We start from the raw sequence: 21660 nt of genomic DNA on the forward strand, positions 1-21660 counted from the left end.
CTCTGGCCTCTGAAGCCTTTCTCTGATATCTCTACTAGCCTGGTCTATAAAAGCCACTGTCACAGTAGCTTTATGCTCCTTGCTGCTGGGGTCATAGGGTGCATATTGGCGGAATGCCTCCATGAGCCACTCTAGAAAGGCTGTGAGTGACTTATCTGGTCCCTCCTTAACCTCATGTACCTTAGTCAAATTTGTGGGTCGTTGTACGGCCCCCTTGAGACCTGCTAATGGAGTCTGGTGGTGGACCTTCAGGTGACCCTTAGCTTCTGCCATATTAAAGTCAGGTCTAGTCAGGGAAAGCCCCCTGTTGACAACTGCCTGGTCAATTGATGGTGCCCCTGTGTCTTTCTGGCTTCCTGCATTATCTTCTCTCACTCTTCGGTGGTGAGGAGCATTCTTATGAGTTGCTGGATATCATCCCAGGTGGGTTGATGAGTAAATAAAACAGTCTCAAAGAGATTAATCTGCCCCTTGGAAAAGGTGGGGTAGCTGGGCCTTCCAGTTGTATGTCACCCGAAGAGAAGGGCCAATGCCTGATTGCCCTTTTCTAGAGGCCCATGTGCCCTCAGTGGAAGAGCCACCGTGGTATCAGGGGAGGTGGCTCTCAGACTTTGGGTCCTCATGTCTCCTCCTGCTCAACCCTCTGGTAATGCAGCATACAATGGCTCCGGTCCCATATGGGCTGAGGATCCTAGAGCCAGTGCCGACACTGGCAGGTCAATGGGGGAAAGGGAAGGGGGATGTGGAGGAAGAGGGTATTGGAGCAACAGGTCCACTGGCGAAAGGTCTTGAAGGATCGACTTCTCTCAGGTCCGGATCCCTCCTCCCGTGCTTCCTTCTTCCTGACAGTCAGAACCTGTGAGGTAGGTGTTGGGGAAAGAAAGGCTTTTAACTGTGGGGAAGGGGGTGGGTTCTCTACTTGATTCTTCCATATAGGGCACTTGGTCTGGGTGTTGGATCCTGGCCTAAAGACTCTTTCCTCTACTGCTCTGATCACCTGCAAGTCAAAGGTCCCTGCAAGTGGTTCCCCTACTCCCAAAGTGGACCATTTGGAGGAACAGAGTTAGCTAAACATGCTCTTCTCTTCTTTTCCTAACTTCTTCCAGTGGTTAACTAGAATGTTTAACGAGGGAGATTCAGTCTGTCCAGTGTCCAAAGATATCATCAGTCCAAGTCCAAGAACATAGAAATGAAAAAGTGAAACATAAAAACATAAAAACTAGGCCTTTAGGCCCAGGCTTGAGAAGGTGACCTTTGTGACTCAATGCTCCAAGCCATGCTAATCATAAAACAGATAGCGACATTCCTCCACCCACCTGCTTCTTGGGTTTGGGGCCCGCTATGCAAATGTGCTTGTCTTTGACTTTGCATTTCCTCGTGGCATTTAACTGGTATTTTTGGTATTTTCCAACAATGCCCTCCTCACCCCCTTGAGTTGTGGTTTCTTCCTTTAAATACCCCCCTCAAACAGCTACTCATGGCCCAGGATCCTCTACCCCTGCATGGCGTATGATTGTGGGTCCCAGAGCGCTCTTGGAATAAAAATCCTCATGCAGTTTGCATCAAGACCGTTTCTTGTGAGTGCTTTGGGGTGTCGCCTCTCCTGAGTCAGAATGTGGGGGAGTCCTCATGTTGTGGGTCTTTCATTTGGTGCATGGGCTGGGAATTGCGATCACTCCTCACACTCGAGAACCGACTTGGAGGTATGGGGGTCCCCTCTGGAATGTGTGTGTGCCGGCTGGTGTCTCTGTTTTGAGTGTGTTTTCTGTTTTCTGAAACGAACGTGCATTTGTTGTGTTGGATTGTTTGTCTGTATCTCGGCCTTTGTTTCTGAAGCACGATGCCACCTGAGTTTGGATCCAATTGAGTTTAGATTCTGGTCAGCCAGAATTTTGGATTCTGATCCACCTGAGTTTATACTGATCAGCCTGAGTTTGGATCCGCCTGAGTTTGGTTTAAGAATTGCCCTGGGGGACACTCCATCTGTAAAGACCTCCGTCCCATCAGTAGGCCATCTGTAGGGACCTCCGTCCCATCTGTGGGGACCTCCATCCCATCTGTAGGTTGATAGCGATACTGTAACCCTCTTGACGAGAACTGGCCATCTGATTCAGCAACTCTCTGGGTTTTTCATTTGGTGCATGTGTTTGTGTTTGTTGACAATATGTGTGCTGTTTGTATTCTTTGTGACTAAGACGATGAGACAGACTGTGACACCCCCCCCCCCCCAGTTTGACTCTTACCTGTTGGACTGAAGTTAGGACTGGAGCCCATGACCTTTCTGTGGAGAACAAGAAAGGACTTGTCGGACTTTTTGTGTCTCTGAGTGGCCAACTTTTGGCATTGACTGGCCACCAGAGGGAACTTTTGACTTGACTATAATTTTTGAGATCAAAGCCATTATCTTTTAGGAAGGACCAAAATCGCACCCTGACCCACAGCCATTACAGTAATGGCAAGACCTGGTCCAGAACCCTCTGCCCTGGGTCAAGCCTTGGGTGCGCCAGCAGAAGCCAGGCCCCCAAGTCCTGGCCTTCTGAAAACCCATGGAAGAAAAAAACAAAGAAAAAAGAAATAGTATCAATTGGTCTTTGAAGCCCTGCACCTGTAGTTAGGAGTCTAGCATGGCTGGAGAAGCCCTGCCAGGAGCTGATTGTAAACGCTGCTCTTAAAGGGACCAGCACCTTCTCAAGTTCTATGGTAAGGGTGCTGATGGCTGTTTTTCCTACAAAAATCTCTGTCGCTGTGATTCTTGGGTTCAACAGGTAACAAGGAGCTCCTCTCTTGAAATTACAGCTAGAAAAATTAAGAATTTTGTTTGGTTTAAATAAGCAAATGTGTGCAGCCATTTCATTTTTGTTTCTGAATAGTTTTAAAGGTATAAATATGTTTTATATGTCTTGGTTATAGATTATTGGCTCATAAGTTATTGGTTATGATTAAAAATTTGTAACATTGGTGACAGAAAGTCGGCTTAAAACTGTGACTCTGGGTTGGAGTAATCTAGAACTACAACATGTGGTATGAGACAACCCAAGGAGACATCTCTAAAGATACGCCTGAATTGGGTACTATTCTATGTAATTCTTATCCTAGAAACCAGACTTATAAAAGATAGGATTTAGGGCAGTGTCTCTGAGGTATTGGTTCCTGCACACAAAGACGGTGTAGCAAAACTTTGTAGCATGGAGGTGATTCACTTGGTGTTTTTTGGAGAGACAGAATTGTTAGCTGTTGAGTTTTGTTTTCCAAAGTTTTTTGCGTGCTCTGGGCCAAGTTTGCCTGCAGGCTCGCTAACCTAACCGCAGTTCAAAAGTAGGGAGACACTTAAAAACTTTGTAGCAAGTAATGTTTTCAGTGTTGATTTTTAAAGAAAATAGATTGTTTACACTGTTAAAAATTGGGTTTTGCTTCCCAAAATTGTGGTTGTGCTCTGGCGTTACAAGAAAAATCGAAAGTGAAGGCTTCTCCCGAGTCAGAGTCACCAGCTAATCCATTGGCTCCTCCAAAATCTATCCNGAGATTGAGAAGCCTCCTGAGTGGTCTAGTCCACTACCTCCCCCTTATCCACAGCCTCAACCCCCACTGCCAGGGAACCCTGAACCCCTCCAGGTGGCAGGAGGCGGACCCGCTTCAGGTACACAGAGCCTGAGAGGGCAGAGTCCAGACAGACTCCGGTGGACCTGCCCAACCTTCAACCACTTCAGTACTGGTCATTTTCCTCTGCTGATCTTTATAATTGGAAAACTAACTATCCGCCTTTTCAGAGGATCTCCAACGCCTCACAGGGTTATGTTCTCTCATCAGTCTACTTGGGATGATTGACAGCAGCTGCTGCAGGCGCTCTTCACAACCGAGGATCGAGAGAGAATTCTGTTAGAGGCTAGAAAAAATATCCCGGGAGCTGACAGGCAGCCTACACAGCTACAAAATGAGATTGACATGAGATCCCCTTTGACTCGCCCCGGTTGAGACAACACAGCTAAAGGTAGGGAGAGTTTGAAAATCTATCGCCAGGCTCTGGTCTCCCAAGGTGCCTCAAGATGGCCCACTAATTTGGCTAAGGTAAGAGAGGTAATGCAGGGGTTGACCGAACCTCTCTTGGTGTTCCTTGAAAGGCTTATTGAAGCCTTCAGGAGGTTCACTCCCTTTGATCCTACCTCAGAAGCCCAGAAGGCCTCAGTGGCCCTGGCCTTCAAAAGGCAATCGCCCCATATATTAGAAAGAAACTTCAGAGATTGGAAGGGAGACAGGTATGTGATCTAGTGAAAGAGGCAGAGAAGGTGCATTGAGAGAGAGAGAGAGAAAGAGAGAGAGAGAGAGAGGCGGGAGGCAGAAGGAGGAGAACAGGAGGGATTGCAGACAAGAGAGAAATTTGACAAGAATCTTGGTCGCAGTGGTAGGAAAAAGAAAGACAGGACCCAGACAGATAGGGAACCTGGGCAACAGAAGACCAATGTGCTTAACAGAATTAGGTGAGTTGGGGTACCGAGCCTCAGCTAAAACGGCTCAGCTGTGTCAGACTGAAGTTACTTATTTGGGATGCACCCTTCTAGACGGGAAGTGGTGGCTAAAGGAAGCCAGAAACAAGACTGTAGCTCAGATCCCCACGCCAACTATACCAAGGCAAGTAAGAGAATTCTTGGACACCGCTGGCTTCTGCAAGCTCTGGATACCTGGGTTTGTGACCTTAGCTGTCCCGTTCTACCCCATAACCAAGGAAGGGGAGTTGTTTATGTGGGCCCCAGATCATCAGAAAGCCTTTGAAGAAATTAAAAAGGCCTTAGTGATGGCCAGGCCCCAGCCTTGGCCTCGCCTGACCTAACCAAGCCTTTCACTTTATGTGGATCAGAGAACAGGGGTCGCCAGAGGAGTCCTTACCCAGACTTTGGGACCTTAGAAAAGGCCAGTGGCTTACCTATCCAAGAAGTTAGACCCTGTTGCCAGTGGGTGGCCTTCTTGCTTAAAAGCTGTTGATGCCACAGCTCTGCTTGTCAAGGATGCTGACAAGCTCACTCTGGGACAGCAAATGACTGTAGTGGCACCCCACGCTCTTGAAAGCATTATCCAACAGCCCCCTGGCCGATGGATGACCAACACTCGTATGACACATTATCAGAGCCTTTTGTTGACTGAACGAGTGACCTTTGCTCCCCCTACTGTCCTTGATCCTGCTACCCTACTGCCCAAGACTGATGACTCTTCACCTACTCATCACTGTGCTGACATTCTGGCAGAAGAAACTGGTACTTGAAATGATCTGAAGGATCAGCCTTGGCCTGGGAGTCTGAGCTGTACATGGATGGCAGTAACTAAGTGGTTGAAAGTAAGCGGAAGGCAGGGGCAGCAGTGGTGGACAGAAAGCAAGTGATTTAGGCCAGCAGCCTCCCTGAAGGGACGTCGGCCCAGAAAGCCAAACTTGTGGCTTTGATACAAGCTCTACGAACGGCAAAGGGGAAGGCTATCAACATTTACACTGACAGCAGGTATGCTTTTGCCACTGCACGGAGCAATATACAAAGAGGGCTGTTGACATCTGCAGAGAAAGACATGAGATGCTGTGGCTAAAGGGAATCAGATGGCAGACCTAACTGCCAAACAGGTGGCTCAAGGAGCAATGATCCTGTCAGTCAAGGAGCCTAAAGATTATTATGATGTCAGAGAGACCAGCTTTAGATACACCCCTGAAGACTATCAAGTTATGTACAAATTAGGTCTGGGGTAGTAGAAACAGAAGAAGGAAAACTAGTCCTTCCATGGGAAGGACACAAGAATGTTACCAACTTACATTACTTGACCCACTTGGGGGCCAAGAAATTAAAAGGTGTGGTTAAGTACTCCGACTACTATATTATAGGACTCTCTGACTTGGCAGAAGAAATAGTCAAAAATTGCAAGGCCTGTGCTATGACTAATACAGGACACTCCATGTATACTCTTGAGAAGAGGCTCAGGAGTGACCAGCCAGGGGCCTACTGGGAGATAGATTTTACAAAATCTAAGCCAGCTAGATATGGTAACAAGTATTTATTAGTTTTTATAGATACCTTTTCAAGCTGGGTAGAAGCTTTTCCTACCAGGACTGAGACGACCAATGTGATGGCCAAGAAGATCCTAGAAGAAATCTTCCCGAGGTTTGGGATACCCAAGGTAATTGGGTCTGATAATGGACCTGCCTTTGTTGCCCAGGTAAGTCAGGGACTGGCCAAGATATTGGGGATTAATCGGAAGTTACATTGTGCATACAGGCCCCAAAGCTCAGGACAGGTAGAAAGGATGAATAGAACCATTACAGAGACCCTTACCAAATTAACAGCGGAGACTGGCGCTAATGGTTGGATAGCTCTCCTACCCTTTGTGCTCTTCAGGGTTAGAAACACCCTGGACAGTTTGGACTGACCCCCTATGAGTTACTCTACGGGGGCGCCTCCTTCACTGGTAAAAATAGCCTCCGTACATAGTGCTGACATGCTGCTTTCCCAGCCTCTGTTCTCTAGGCTCAAGGCGCTCAAGTGGGCGAGACAGTGAGCAAGCGTGGAAGCAGCTCCAGAAGGCCTACTCAGGAGGAGACATGCAAGCCCCACATCGCTTCCAAGTTAAAGATTCGGGCTACATTAGACACCAGCGCACAGAAAACCTTGAGATTTGGTGGAAAGGCCCTTATCTTGTACTCTTGACCACCCTACTTTCTACCCTTATGGGACCCATTTTGATTTTTGCTTCTGCTTTTAATTATAGGTCCGTGTGTGTTAGATAGGATAGTCGCCTTTATTAGAGCAAGACTTGGTACAATGCAGCTTTTAGTTTTGAGACAACTGTACCATGCCCTAGAGAATCAAGTGTGTCAGGGAGAAGATAGTGTCTAGTTCTAAGCTTAGAACTTCTAACAAGTAGAAGTGGGGAATGAAAAAGTGAAACATAAAAACATAAAAACTAGGCCTTTAGGCCCAGGCTTGAGAAGGTGACCTTTGTGACTCAATGCTCCAAGCCATGCTAATCATAAAACAGATAGCGACATTCCTTCACCCACCTGCTTCTTGGGTTTGGGGCCCACTATGCAAATATGCTTGTCTTTGACTTTGCACTTCCTCCTGGCATTTAACTGGTATTTTTGGTATTTTCCAACAACGCCCTCCTCACCCCCTTGAGTTATGGTTTCTTCCTTTAAATACCCCCCTCAAACACTACTCATGGCCCACGATCCTCTACCCCTGCATGGCGTACGATCGTGGGTCCCAGAGCGCTCTTGGAATAAAAATCCTCGTGCAGTTTGCATCAAGACCGTTTCTTGTGAGTGCTTTGGGGTGTCACCTCTCCTGAGTCAAAACATGTTGGAGTCCTCACGTTGTGGGTCTTTCAGAATGAGATAACCAACACCAACAGACACAGAGAAAGACAATCAACACACAGTTCACCCCTTTCATGGTCACAGTTACAGACAGTTCGTCCCTTCCACGGATGCAGAACAGAGTTGCTTGGTTGGCTCCAGCCCCACCAAGACAAACCGGGCGTCCCTGCCAGTGCAGCAGGAGCCAGATTATAGGAAGACTCGGCTCCCTCCCGCCAACACTGTCTTGCTGTTTCCAGAAGGAGGGGAGCCCTCCCGGCTCCATCCAGAGTCTCTGGAGCATCCCCCAGCGGTCTCGATGTTAAGGCGCGTCTGCCGGCTGCACTTAACCACCCCAGACACCATAGACTCTCTAAGCCCCAGACACTTGCAAGCAAACCAAAAATTCAAACAGACTTACAGACTCAGACTTTGACAAAAAACGGCAAGGCAAACAAGATAGACCCTTGGCACCTGCTCAAGACCTCTGATTCATCGCTCTCTGGTGTGTCCCCATAGGGGGTTGGATTCCCAGCCCATGCACCAAACATAAGACTCTAAGGAGCCTTAGCTTACCTGGGACCCCTACCCCAGCCCCCCACAGTGAACAACTAGGAGCTAGGGATCGATGCAAAAGCAAGAGGAATTTATTGTTCTAGCACACTGGGGTTGCATCCTTCACCCATAGGAGAAGTGTTGACCTCAGACAACCCATTCAGCCAGTTTTTAATACAGCTTTCAGAGGTAGAATAGAGCAACAGCCACTAGGCACAATGTGATTGGTAGAAGAGTGTGCCTTTTAAACTGATTGGTCCTTAGGGAATGCGGTGACAAGGGTTTTCCTTGTCTGTGGGGGTGGCCTGTCTTTGTGCTCTGGGCTTCCCTTATCTGCAGGTGGTCAGAGGTTGGTCCCCCCTGTGGTCTGAGGAATGTAATTAGCCTCTCCCTTCTGGAGGGGAGGAAAGGGTGCCTATGTGCTCCATGACCTTTCTCTTCCAGGAGGGGAGGGGTCAGGTGGAATTTTCCAAAGTTCTTGAGCTGCCCTCCTCACAACCAGTATTCTTAACCTCTGAACCATTTCACCAGCTCCTTGGCAAAACTTCACTAACGGGTGCCAAGATGTCCCTCTAGCCTGTCACACAACCTCTGCACCAAGTCTCTGGATGTCTCATGTGACAACATGGCCTCCTGACTATTCCTCAAGACTCAGTGAAGATATCATCTTATGGTGGGGCTTCCTGACCCATCCCCCGAGAGGTTGTTCTGTGTCCTCACAGGGTCTCCTGTAGATAACAGTGAGTTTGATAAAACTTTGGAGAAGACTCGAGCCATTCTGTTTAAAATGGTAAAGAAATGGTCCCTTCTGGCATTAGTGACTGGGGAGCCACACCCAGACTCGGTGTCTAAATCATACTTGGGTGACCTCAGTGGTGGCTCTGGCCCTTGGGTGCCCACCCATATGACGCTGAGCAAAGTCCCTGAGCATGTAACACCGGTGAGAATTGAGAAATGGAAGAAAATGGCTGATGGCGTAGTGAGCACTGTAGCTGGAGGGCAGAAGTGGTAAGCAGCCCTCAGGGAGTTGGAACACACATCTCCCCCCTCAGGTGGCCACACCTCATGGCCTGGACTTTGGCTGACCTGGGTAAGCAGGTGAGGCAGGCCGTGCTCAGCAAGCCAGAGGTGCCAGGGTTTGCTCATTCGGTTCTAGGCACCGTGCCCAGGATGACCTGGGAGCTGCACCTGCTGCTTCTGCTGGGGCTGGTACTTAGGTCCCAGGAGGCCCTGCCACCACCCTGTGAGAGGTAGGGATGTGTGGGGGAGGAAGACAAGGGTGGAGGGCTGGGATGAGAGCTCACCCTCTGAGGACTAGCCTCTCAGAGGATAATGAAGGAAGAAGCCAGGCTTGTAGTTGGAGAAGGACCAAAACCAGATGCCAAACTCACTGTGTTGGAACAAGCTGGGACTTTGAGGCAGGCCTGTGAGTGACTGGAGAGCTGTTGACCAAAGCCTGCTCTCTGTGCTGCTGACCAGAGCTCACCAGCCAAGCTGCTCCTTGGACCTAGCAGGGCTGTTCTCTCCACTGTTCTAGCAAAGCTTTCCTAGCCTGGTGTGAGGGGAGTCTAGGTCCTGTCAAGAACTTACCCATAAGTTCAGCCTACCCTGATGCTCTTTCTGTGTCCAAGGGCAAATCAATCCTTTCTTCTGAGCCTCAGCTTCTACCGGCAAATACAAAGATGTGTGTGGGGCGGGGGGGGGGGGGGGCGTCACCCTGCTTCCTGGGTATGGAATTGTCATTCTCTCTTCCACTTGGACTCATGGAACCCTCCCTCCACCAGTTCTTGCAAGAAGGGTAAAAAAATAAGGCCTAGGATGGTGAAGAGCAATGTGAAGCTGGGGAGCTAAGTCAGCAAGGAAGAAGAAGAAGGGGGAGCCTCAGAGGAGGCAATGGGTCGACGGAATGTGGAAGGAGCCATCTTGGAACAGAAGGGGAGAGCAGGGCAAAGAGTCTGCAGGGCAAAGGCTCTGAGGTGTCCTCCAAGGGTCACAAAGTCCCATGTGACCTGGACAGAAGCAGAACCAGGCTATGAGGTGGAGAAGCTCTAAGGAAAGAAGACCAAGCCCTAGGATGGCAGGACTGGGCTGGGGGGGCTGGGGGGTGGGGGTGGAGCTGAGGTGGGGGTGGGGCTGAGGAGCCAATTAGGGATGCATGAAGACTGAGTTGTGACTATTCACTGATGCCCAGTTGTGCAGCGTGGAAGGATCTGGAATAATCACCAGGGCTTGTTTGTTCAGCAGTAGGCAGGACTCAGAGTGGCTCTTCCGTCCAGTCTCTTGTGTCCTGTTGGGCTATTTGCAGAGTGCCTACCCTGACGCTGCTGTTGGTCCCTGAGGGCATGTCAGTGGTCCACTTGGACGGTCACACGTGTGCTTGTGGACAGAAGCCATTGAAGGCACAGATGGATAGGGTAGAGTCCAGGAGAGAAGAAACTCAGACTTCCAGCATTTCCCAGAGGACGTGCACGGACGTACCCATCAGGAGGGACCCCTGAGTCTTCATGTTGAGTTTCTTGAGATCCTTCACAGAGACCCCTGTAGGTCTCCAGAGATTAACCTGATATTGGGAAGCCTACTGTCCCCATCACAAGTGACAGCGTTAGCCTAGGATAGCCGGTGTGCTCCAGGTTCCATCAGGCAGCATACTCTGATGTCTTAGCCCCGTTCTCTCAGGTGGCTCTGGGACTTGGCGACGTGGAGGCGGGAACATGACCACCTGTGCAGCAGCACGTTTTTGCTGTGTGATGAGGAATCTGAATGGCCTTCCTCTTGGGTTCCTGGCAAGTTGTCTCTCGGCCCTTGGAATTTCTCATGGGATTAGACTGCCTTTGTTGCACAGCATAGGCCTTTATGGCTTATAAAGTGATTTGTGGCATTGTCCCCAGGAGCTTTTGGCATGACTCAGGATGGGGACAGGCACTCCCGAAACACAAGAAGGTGTTTAGAAACTTGGACCTTGGAGTTACAAGATACCATCTGACCTTCAGGAAAAGGAAGGTTTCTGCACATGGAAAATTCCACCACATGACTCGGTTAACTGGGCTCTTTGTAATGAGACCCTGACCAGAACTCTAAATTCCAGACACTGGTGAAACTTTCTGGTTGCAGTCACAGCAGCGGGTTGGTAGGGTGAGCATTGTGGTTCCCCCGTTAGAAATGTCACAGTCTCTCTACCTCTACCCATGTGCATCTTTATCTGGCTCATCCTGATTTGCTCCCAATAAGAGAAATATAATCAGCTGGGCATGGTGGCGCATGCCTTTAATGCCTCAAGAGGCAGAGGGAGACCGGTCTCTAAGTTTGAGGCTAGCCTGGTCTACAGAGCAAATTTCAGGACAGCCAGGGCTACACAGAGAACCCCTGTCACGAAAAGCAAAAACAAGAGAAAAGTTTAGCCACAGGTATAGTGGTTTCTTGGGTTCTAGCAAATTATGGAATCTGAGGGGATTATGGGAACCCCCACATTTAATTGCAGGTGAAATGAGGACCCCCCTAAACTTATGGTTGTCCTCTTCATAAAGGAAGGGCTATTCCCTTAACCTGTGTATGGAATCTGCATGTCTCCAGGTGGCTTGCCCCAGAATTAAATTGCAGTTAATGTGTGTTTTAGGAGAATGACATTAACCCCTTAGAGGACAATTTAGAGAAAGGAAGGGCAAAAGATTGGGTGATGAGGAAGTTTTCATTCCTGGGTGACCACTTTGGTACTGAAGAATACTTCTGTGAGTCTTGGTGCACACCTTTAATCCCAGCACTCAGGAGGCAGAGGCAGAAGGATCTCTGTGAGTTCGAGGCCAGCCTGGTCTGCAAAGCGAGTTCTAAGACAGCCAGAGCTACACAGAGAGACCCTGTCTCAAAAACAACAGCAAAACCCCAAACAAACAGAATCGTTCTGCTGTTGTGAGTTAATGATGGGATTTCGAGGTGACAGATCTAATTCCTAGGGAACTGACTCCCTGATGCTCGAGGCAAAGGACATCAATAAGGAACTGGCAGGGCCTGGAGAGGTGGCTCCGTGCTTAAGAATACCTCCACCTCTTCCAGAGGATCGGAGTTCGGTTCCCAGCACCCACACCTGGCAGCTCACACCTGACTATACCTTCAGCTCCAAGTAATCCAACATCCTAATACCCTCTCTGTGTCCTTGGGCAGCTTCACTTAGATATCCACACCCATATGCTCTCTCTCGCTCTCTCTCTCTCTCTCTCTCTCTCTCTCTCTCTCTCTCTCCCTCCCTCCCTCCCTCTCTCTCTAGCTTAAAGCATATATTCCAGTGGGTCATGGGGTGTAGCTCATGTGTAGAGCCCCTTGCATGAGTGAAGCCCTGGGTTTGATCCCAGCCCTGCATAAGCAAAGTATGGTGGTCCCTACCTCTAATCCCAGCTCTTGGGAGGTGGAGGCAGGAGAATGACAAATTCAGTCAGCCTGTAGGTTATTCTCAGCTGCATAGCAAGTTGGAGGCCACCTTGAGCTATGTGAGACCCCATCTCAAAAACTAAACTATTTTAACAGAGAAGACTCCGTGAGTCTCACTGTGGAGTCCGGGTTAATTCCTGCCTCTCCATCCTCCTCTTTCATCCACTGGAGTATGGGATTATAGTCACACCCAAAGGGATTGTTCACCATCTGAGGAGTAGCAGCCTTTGAACACCTTTCCCCCATAATTGCTGATACTTTGAACTAGAGAATTACAGGCTGGCTATTAGCTAACCAGTAGTTATTAGATATTGGTTGAAATTTCCCTTAAAGTAAAGGCTATGAAATATTGTTGACACATGAAGGACTAAGGCATCCTGCTTAATGTTGAAATAAATGTTCTCAGAAAGAGGCCTCAAGAAAGCCACCGTGTGTTTTATGAGTGTCTATTCCAAGATGAACATGTAGCATGCTGTTTTGGTTAAAAGAAATATGAAACCAACTCTATGGGCTGAATTAAGACTCTGCCAACGAGTTTGGGTTTCACTAACTCTGGAGTCCTGGCTAATGGCCTGGATCATAATGGACAGGCAGAAAGATAATAGAAAAATATTTGCCCTTAAGGTTTTGAGGCTATAGCTCAGGTAGTAGAATACATGCCTAGCAGACAGGAAGTTGATCCCTAGCTGTGCCTAAATGGGGCAGCGTGGTCCATTCCTATAATCCCCGCATTCAGGGGGTGGAAGTGGGAGGATTAGAAGTTTAAGGGCATCCTTGGCTCCTATCTAGTTCACAGCTGCTCCAGGATAAGAGCCTGAATGAGGATGGAGGAAGAGGAGGATGGGAACAGGCATTTGTCCTGTGCAGCCGGGAACAGTGAGATATAAAGACATGAAGAGCTGCCTTGTGCGGCCGGAGAGATGGCTCAGTGGTTAAGAGCACCATCTGCTCTTCCAGAGGTCCTGAGTTCAAATCCCAGCAACCACATGGGGTCTCACAACCATCTGTAATGAGATCTGATACCTTCTTCTGGTGTGTCTGAAGACAGCAACAGTGTACTCATATACATAAAATAAATAAATCTGGGACAAGCCAAATGATAATAGAAGGAGGAGGAGGAGGAGGAAGAGGAGGAGGAGGAGGAGAAGGTGGCACATAACCATCTATAATGACATTTGGTGCCCTCCTCTGGCCTGCAGGTGTACACGCAGGCAGAATGCTTTATACATAATAAACAAACAAACAAATCTTTAAAACAAAGACATTTGCCAGCATGCCTGGGCCATACTTTTTATTTTTTTGTTTGTCCATTTGTTTTATGTTTAGAAGTGTTTTGCCTGTATGCAAGTGCATCACATGCATGCAGTGCCTATGGAGGCCAGAAGAGGGCATTAGATACCCTGAAACTGCGTCAGAGATGGTTGAGGGCCACCACCGTGTGGGTACTTGAAACAGAACCCAGGTCCTCTGCAAGAACAGCAAATGCTTGGAACTGATCAGCCGACTCTCCAGCCCAGCTGGTCAAGACTTCTTTTTTTTTTTTTTTTTAAGATTTATTTATTATATGTAAGTACACTGTAGCTGTTTTCAGACCCTCCAGAAGAGGGAGTCAGATCTTGTTAAGGATGGTTGTGAGCCACCATGTGGTTGCTGGGATTTGAACTCCGGACCTTCAGAAGAGCAGTCGGGTGCTCTTACCCACTGAGCCATCTCACCAGCCCTGGTCAAGACTTCTATAACAGCACCAGCCCGTATGCCTGAACATTCCCACTGAACGTAGAATTTACATAAAAGACACAGAGCTGGTCAGTTGGTATATGGCAGTATTTGAAGGCATCGATTAACACTAGTGACAGATTTAAAGAAATGATCAATCTTACTTAATAACATTTATGTGTTTTGCAATAACTTGATTGATCTCCTTGGTCTGTTACTGTGCCGTAGACAAATGTGGTAGAGCACTGGGTTCAGAGTGACTAGAGTTCTCAGGACAGTCTGTTCTGCTGCACTCAGTCCAGAAGATGCTCTTGCTGGAGCTCCCAGTATGAGTGCTGTTAAATGAGTTATTTACACTAGGTAGTAAATAAAGCTTACCAGCGATGCCTACATGCCCTCCCCCTCCCCATCGCAGTGGTGCTCAGCTTCCTTATAGGCAAGTCTGCAAAAATTACAGAGAAATTTTCTGTTTTCATCTATTTACCAAATGTGGGCGTGCAGATGTTGCTGTCTGGTGGGAGGGGGAGGAGGGGCTTTGATTATTTCCTGGGTTCTATGTTGGTTGGGAACAAAATTGGTCACCTGGTCTCAGTTCACAAACTTGGACCAAACTGGGTCCCCATAGTGCATGACAGAACCCAGGCCTTCTTAAAGGGAAGACACAAGTGGTCCTCAGAAGAGTGACTAACCATTCCCCCTGGTGTCCCATGGGGTGTGTCTTCTGACTGGCAGCAAGAGAGGTCAGAGAGCATCGATGCATCTTGTAAGCCTGCAGGAAATATGGCAGAAGGGTGGGAGATGTCCCTCAAGCCTGGCAGCTGGGGTGTAGGGTGGTGTCCATAACTACTTTGGCTTCAATATGTATTAAATGCTCAGGAGGCCCTCCCTGCTGGGGCAGTGCACTGCCCTCCCCGGGGTGGGTCCTGGCATTATCTGGCGTTATTCATCGACTTGAGCTGCCCTTCCCCTCTCCTTGTCCAACCTTTGCTCCCCACTGGGGAGAGACCGAAGTGCCCTAATGAATAAATCTTTACCTCGGAACGCTTCTCCTCATTAAAAGCGAGTTCCAGCTGAGCTCAGTGTCCCACGTTTGTAAATCTCAGCGCCCAGGAGGCTGCGCAAGGCAAGGGGATCTAGAGTTTGAGACCAGCCTGAGCTAGCTCAAAAAAAAAAAAAAAAAAAAAAAGGCAGAGGCAGGTAGGTCTTTGTAAGTTCAAGGCCAGCCTAGTTTACAAAGTGAGCGAGACCCCATCTTCGGAATAAACAAGTGACATCATAAGAAACCACAGAGGTGGCTCCTCAATTAAGACTAGACCATCGGGTTTAGTTCCCAGTGGTCCTAAAGTTCAGTTCCCTGTATGTCCACTTAGTGTGATGTCACTTGGACCACTGGTGGCCTCTGGGACTGTATTCTTTCCCACAACTCCCCCCCTTTCTTTTTTTTAATTAAAAAGTGTATAAAAGATAATTGATCTGCATGCACATCCATCCACCACTGGTGCCCACGGAGGCTGGAAGAGACATCGGAGAACTCTAAAACAGGAGTTACAGACAGTTGTGAGCAGCCCTGTGGGCGCTGAGTATTGAACTTAGGTCCTGGAGCAGCAAGTGTTCTTAATGGTCTAGCCGTTTCTCTAACCCTTACTTCATTCTTTTAAAGAAAACGAGCCCACTGGTCTTGTTTGTTTCTTGGCCTGAGATTCTTTTTTTTTTTTTGGTTTTCCGAGACAGGGTTTCTCTGTATAGCTCTGGCTGTCCTGGAACTCACTCTGTAGACCAGACTGGCCTCGAACTCAGAAATCCGCCTGCCTCTGCCTCCCAAGTGGGGATTAAAGGCGTGCGCCACCACGCCCTGCTGGCCTGAGATTCTTTATCTAATGCTTTTTTTTTTTTTTTTCTTTTTCTTTTTTGAGATAGGGTCTCACTATGTAGCTGTGGTTATCCTGGAACTCCATATGTGCCAGGCTGGTCTCTAACTCACAGAGATCTGCCTGCCCCCGACTCTGGAGCCCTGATATTTTAAGGGTGTGTTCTCCCACAGCCAGCTTGGGAAGATTTATCAAGGCATTTCCACAGGCAGGGTTAGAGGTGGTGCGTGGCTTTAATCCCAGTTCTCTGGAGGCAAAGAGAAGTGGATCTCTGAGTAAGAGGCTAGCTGGTCTATATATCGAACTCCAAGACAGCCAGGGCTGTGTGATAGAGATATCTTATATCATCATCATCATCATCATCATCATCATCATCATCAACAACAACAACAACAATAACAACAGCAGCAACTAGTTATCTGTCCCTTACCCCAGCCCTCTCTTCTGACCACTTCCACCCCGACTGTCTCTACAGCCAGATCTACTGCCATGGAGAGCTCCTGCACCAAGTTCAGATGGCCCAGCTCTACCAAGATGACAAGCAGTTTGTGGACATGTCACTGGCCACATCTCCAGGTAAAGCCACCTTTGTTGTCCTGAATCTTGTACCAGGCAAGTGAGGGAGAAGCATGGGCTTCCTTGATCGGGGTGAGTCTCATCGCACCCACTGACCCTCCATGTCACCTGCTCTCCAGATGAAGTCCTGCAGAAGTTCAGGGAGCTGGCCATGGCCCACAACCACAGCATCCCCAAGGAACAGCTTCAGGAATTTGTCCAGCGTCACTTCCAGCCCGTGGGGCAGGAGCTGCAGTCCTGGACTCCTGAAGACTGGAAGGACAGGTACTGCCCTGGAGGGAAGACAGGAGAGGGCCCCTCACTTGGGGCAGCCTCCAGGAAATGTGTGGGACCGTCTCTTCTAGCCCCCAGTTCCTGCAGAAGATCTCAGATGCTAAGCTGCGTGTCTGGGCGGAGGAGCTACACAAGATCTGGAAAAAGCTGGGAAAGAAGGTAGCAGTGGCCTGGGCCTGCTTTATGGCCTAGCTGATGGCTCCAGGCATGGAACAGAGCCCTACTTGCTGGGGCCCACAGTGCCTGGGAGCACAGATATTTCCTAAGAACATAGCCCACATCCCTGAGCCCTAAGTAGAAGCCTTCTAGAATGCTCTTCTGACTTCAGAAGGGAACATCTGCTTCTAACCCCTCACATCCTCCCATATTAACCAAGCTCGTCCTACTGCCCAAGGGCTAGCCAGCGCTGCCTCCTGCAGCCAAGGGCATGGTGGGGTCACGGCCTCTGCCTCTCTCCCTTCCTGAGCTTCTGGGCCAAGCACAGTCCCAAGGACAGTCATCTGGGCTGCACGTGGCCAGCCGATGTTAAGTCCAGTGCAGAGGGACGCTTTCCTGCCTGGCCGTCTGCCCTAAGGCTGCTCAGGACTAGCCACTCTAGTAGGAACATACGTGACCCCATCCTACTGCTTGCTCACAATGATGGAGGAAGGCTAAGCTCCCCCACTAATGCACTTGGAACTGGCAGGAACAGGGTGAAGGACCCAAGGGAGGGGCCTCACGCAAGTCTTCACTGCTCCGGATCTCAACTGTCCCTGGGGAAAGGCCACGGGTTCCATCATCCTGGGAGGGGCACTGGGAGAGGGTCCACCACCTTCCGAGTTTGGTTTCAAGTGGCACAGGGGTGGAGTGGGAGTGGGGAGGGGGTTTGGAGGGATCAAAGGAAACCTTGAATAGCATTGGCCTCATCTGGGCCACAACGATGGATATTGCCAGGGGTCATCTGCCTGATGCTGTGCTGAGTGGCGCAGGCTTCAGCACGCCACCCAGTTGAGCCAGGAGCCTGGAGGCTGGCATACGGAGGGTGAGGGTACTAAGTTTCAGGCCTTCACCACACAGCAAAACTAAAGGAATAAGAGCACAGCCTCCCCGGCTAGGGCTGCCAGGCCTTCTGCTCCTACCGTCTGCAACTTCTACCCTCCTGGCTGATGCTAGGCTGCTCTGGGCCCTCTTCCCTGATTCCAGATGAAAGCAGAACTCCTCAGCCACCCTGAAAAGTCCTCCCTGATCTACTCAGAGCACCCCTTCATTGTGCCCGGAGGGCGCTTTGTTGAATTCTACTACTGGTGAGTACCCACGTCTAAAAGGCTAGGGGGTTCATAGAGGCTGGCAGAGGTGTGGAGAATCCAGGGCCAGCACCCTCCAACATGGGAGTGCTGGGCAGAGGTCGCAAGCTGGCTGACGAGAGCTGCCTCCTTCTCAGGGACTCGTACTGGGTGATGGAAGGCCTGCTTCTCTCTGAGATGGCCTCAACGGTGAAGGGTATGCTCCAGAACTTTCTGGATCTGGTGAAGACGTAAGAAGGGATCTTGGGCAGGGAACTAGGCTTGCCTTCGCCTTGCTGTTGGGGGCCAGGAGGTACCTAAGCAGAGTCTCTCTGGGCAGCTACGGACACATCCCCAACGGTGGACGCATATATTACCTGCAACGGAGCCAGCCCCCACTCCTGACTCTCATGATGGATCGATACGTAGCTCACACCAAGGATGTCGCCTTCCTTCGGTGGGTGCTCTGCCAGTGCTGGAGACTTCCCAGGGCCAAGGGCAATGGCTTTGTACCTGGGCTGAGGTGTTGCTTGCTTCAACCCAGGGAGAATATTGGGACTCTAGCCTCGGAACTGGACTTCTGGACTCTGAACAGGACTGTCTCTGTCGTCTCAGGAGGACAAAGCTATGTCTTAAATCGCTACTATGTCCCTTATGGGGGACCCAGGTGAGAAACTGGCCTGCCATCAGCTCACTCTGACATGAGCATCTCTGCAACCTCAAGCTGGAGGGGTGACTTAGCTCATCAGACGTGGACCCTGCGAGCCTGTGCATGTCGGGTGGCAGGGTAGCCGCCGAGTTAAGATGACCTAGCTTTCTGGTTGGCAGAGGGGCTTAGCACCTCCCAATGTTGGGCTGTTGTCCTTCTCTTGGCTAGGCCAGAGTCCTACAGGAAAGACGCAGAATTGGCAAACTCTGTGCCGGAAGGTAAGCAGGAACAGGAGGAGGGAGGAGCGACGGCGTGGTGCTTAGCCTCTGCGACTGTCTGGCTTTGATCTGTGGCTGCTTGGTCCTGAAGTCAGTAGTGACCTGGGGTTACTGTTCTGTCCTCACAGGGGACCGAGAGACTCTGTGGGCTGAGCTCAAGGCTGGAGCTGAGTCTGGGTGGGACTTCTCTTCACGCTGGCTTGTTGGAGGCCCAGACCCTGATTTGCTTAGCAGCATCCGAACCAGCAAAATGGTACCCGCTGATCTGAATGCGTTCCTGTGCCAAGCAGAGGAGCTGATGAGTCACTTCTACTCCACACTAGGTGAGCATCCTGTGTCAGGAGACAGGTCAGTGTGGGCCCCTGCATCAGCCTGGCCATGGGACTGGAGAGACGTCTCCTCAGCCAGTGCAAGCCTTCACTCCTATGGAGACAGAGAGAGAGAGAGAGACAGAGAGACAGAGACAGAGAGTGAGTGTGAGAGACAGACAGACAGAGAGACAGAGACAGACAGTGAGTGAGAGACAGAGACAGACAGAGACAGAGACAGTGAGTAAGAGACAGAGACAGACAGACAGAGACAGACAGTGGGTGAGAGACAGAGACAGAGACATACAGAGTGAGAGAGACAGAGAGTGAGAGAGAGAATGATAGGATCCCACACTTATGTTCACACTACTGTCCTTTTTGAAGGGTACCTTGGTGCATACATCAGCTCTCTCTCCGTTCCCTGTAGCTCTCCTTAGCCTCTTCAGAGCAAGAGCCATCAGAACGATGGACCTGGGAGACGGAGTGGCAAGTCCCAGGGAGCGGGGCAGGACTATTAGTTCAAAGAGCCATGAATTCTAGTGGGCACTGGGGAATCATGGTCCTTGGTCCTTAGGATTCTTAGTCTGTATGGGCACCACATATGGAAGGGGACACCATAAAGACATCTAAAGCTAGGGACCCAAAGGCAGTCAGTGCCCAGTGCTCTGCCTGGTGAGACTAAAGGCAGAACCACACAGGGAACGACACAGAGGCCACAAAGTACAGGAACCTGCGGGCCCAGCGCATGGCCGCCATGGAGGCCATCCTGTGGGACGAGCAGAAAGGTGCCTGGTTCGACTACGACTTGGAAAAGGGGAAGAAGAACCTAGAGTTTTATCCCTCCAACCTCACCCCACTCTGGGCTGGCTGTTTCTCAGACCCTAGTGTTGCCGACAGGGCTCTGAAGTACTTGGAGGTGAGGGGACAGTGGACGGGCAGGTGGGCGGGCCGCAGGCCCGGCATCTTGGAGGCGGGACCCTCCCTTCCCTGCAAGTCTCACTGAGGCCACTGGGAGTGGTTGCAAGGCAGGATGGGAAGGGTCAGGAGGGACAGACCTGCCTTCCCTGAGGGTGCTGGGTCCTTGGCTCCTGCTTCAGCCATCGCCTCTCACGGTCACATCGATGTCTGGAACCTTCTAGGACAGCAAGATCTTGACCTACCAGTATGGGATCCCAACCTCTCTTCGTAACACAGGCCAGCAGTGGGACTTCCCCAACGCCTGGGCCCCACTGCAGGACCTGGTCATCAGAGGTAAGAAAAGGGATAACTGATAGACCCATTTCACTTGTCTGGAAGACCCTCCCTCCTCCCCTTCACGCCAACCCCAGGACTGGGATTAAGAACATGGGGTTCACAGGTCCAGAAAGGAGATCGGAGGGCCTAGATCTTCTCCCTACCTTGGGGAGAGAAAGGCCAAAGCTTTCCTGCCCAGGATGGGGTCTCTGAATACTCAGGCCTTATCTGGGGTGGGGTCTAGGTTTGGCCAAGTCAACTTCCCCCCGGACTCAGGAGGTGGCTTTCCAGCTGGCCCAGAATTGGATCAAAACCAACTTCAATGTCTTCTCCCAAAAGTCAGCCATGTTTGAGAAGGTGAGCTGGCTGGGGTATGTCTGCCATCGGGGTCTCACTCCATGGTTGAAGTGGGGGCTGTCAGACTTGGCCAGGCCTAAGACGGAACAAACGGTACAGTGCAACCCCTGGTGGCCCTTCTTGGGCACTGCAGGGGTCTGAGCTGCAGCTCGGTACATCTTTTGCTTCAGTGGCTGTTACTCTACAGCTAGGGTGGTCCGGCTTAGGGGCAGTATCCACCTATAACTCCCATGTCTGTCCCCAGTATGACATCAGCAACGGTGGACATCCAGGTGGAGGAGGGGAGTATGAAGTTCAGGTGAGCAAGCTAGGGTGAGCTGATCCAGTTACAGGCAACTCCTGGGATCTGCTGTCCCAGTAAGTGGGCCTATGGGAGTCTGAATGGTAATCATTGGTGCCCCTGGGGACATAAACCCTGGCAAGAGGGGATCCCCCAAACAGGGCTTGAGGGCCTCAGTGATCTGACCCTACTGTCCCGGACTCTCTCTAGGAAGGATTTGGCTGGACAAACGGACTGGCCCTGATGCTTCTGGATCGCTATGGTGGACAGTTGACGTCAGGAACCCAGTTAGCTTCCCTGGGACCTCACTGCCTAGTGGCTGCCCTTCTTCTCAGTCTTCTGCTACAGTGACAAAGACAAGAATGGACTCACTGCCTGCGCCTCTCCTCTGGCCCCAACTCATGGTTCATTAAACCCCTGTTCTCCCTCTCTTCTAGCCCCACCCCCACGCCCCACCCTGCTCATGGTGTTCTGAGCCAAGAAGTGACCAAGAGGTCAAGATTGTAATTTTCACGCGGGTGGAAACTGAATCCTGATATCTAAAGTGTCCCACCAGGTA

The 21660-nt window shown here is 50.2% G+C and overlaps 1 protein-coding gene across 2 annotated transcripts; it reads left to right on the forward strand.

Moving 5' to 3' along the window:
• Window positions 1–9044: 9044 nt before the first annotated feature.
• On the forward strand, window positions 9045–21645 carry Treh (trehalase). Of its 2 annotated transcripts, XM_021207739.2 has the most exons (15): window positions 9045–9132; window positions 16361–16461; window positions 16581–16725; window positions 16806–16893; window positions 17917–18017; window positions 18155–18247; window positions 18337–18453; window positions 18541–18663; window positions 18874–18923; window positions 19052–19246; window positions 19930–20147; window positions 20371–20482; window positions 20709–20821; window positions 21066–21119; window positions 21312–21645. In XM_021207739.2, the coding sequence occupies exons 1-15, from the start codon at window positions 9053–9055 to the stop codon at window positions 21450–21452; spliced, it is 1731 nt and encodes a 576-aa protein (XP_021063398.1). In that variant the 5' UTR covers window positions 9045–9052; the 3' UTR covers window positions 21453–21645. The 2 variants fall into 2 exon arrangements, with proteins under 2 accessions (XP_021063398.1, XP_021063397.1); XM_021207738.2 differs by lacking the exon at window positions 17917–18017 and having other exon boundaries at window positions 16365–16461.
• The last annotated feature ends 15 nt before the right edge of the window (window positions 21646–21660 follow it).

Source organism: Mus pahari, chromosome 10, assembly GCF_900095145.1.
Source record: "Mus pahari chromosome 10, PAHARI_EIJ_v1.1, whole genome shotgun sequence".
Classification (NCBI taxonomy): domain Eukaryota; kingdom Metazoa; phylum Chordata; class Mammalia; order Rodentia; family Muridae; genus Mus; species Mus pahari.

Coding starts and splice junctions, on each gene's coding strand:
- Treh (XM_021207739.2), top strand. CDS start 9,053: ATGACCTGGGAGCTGCACCTGCTGCTTCTGCTGGGGCTGGTACTTAGG. Junction 16,894..17,916: donor GGAAAAAGCTGGGAAAGAAG/GTAGCAGTGGCC, acceptor CCCTGATTCCAG/ATGAAAGCAGAACTCCTCAG. Junction 18,018..18,154: donor TTTGTTGAATTCTACTACTG/GTGAGTACCCAC, acceptor CCTCCTTCTCAG/GGACTCGTACTGGGTGATGG.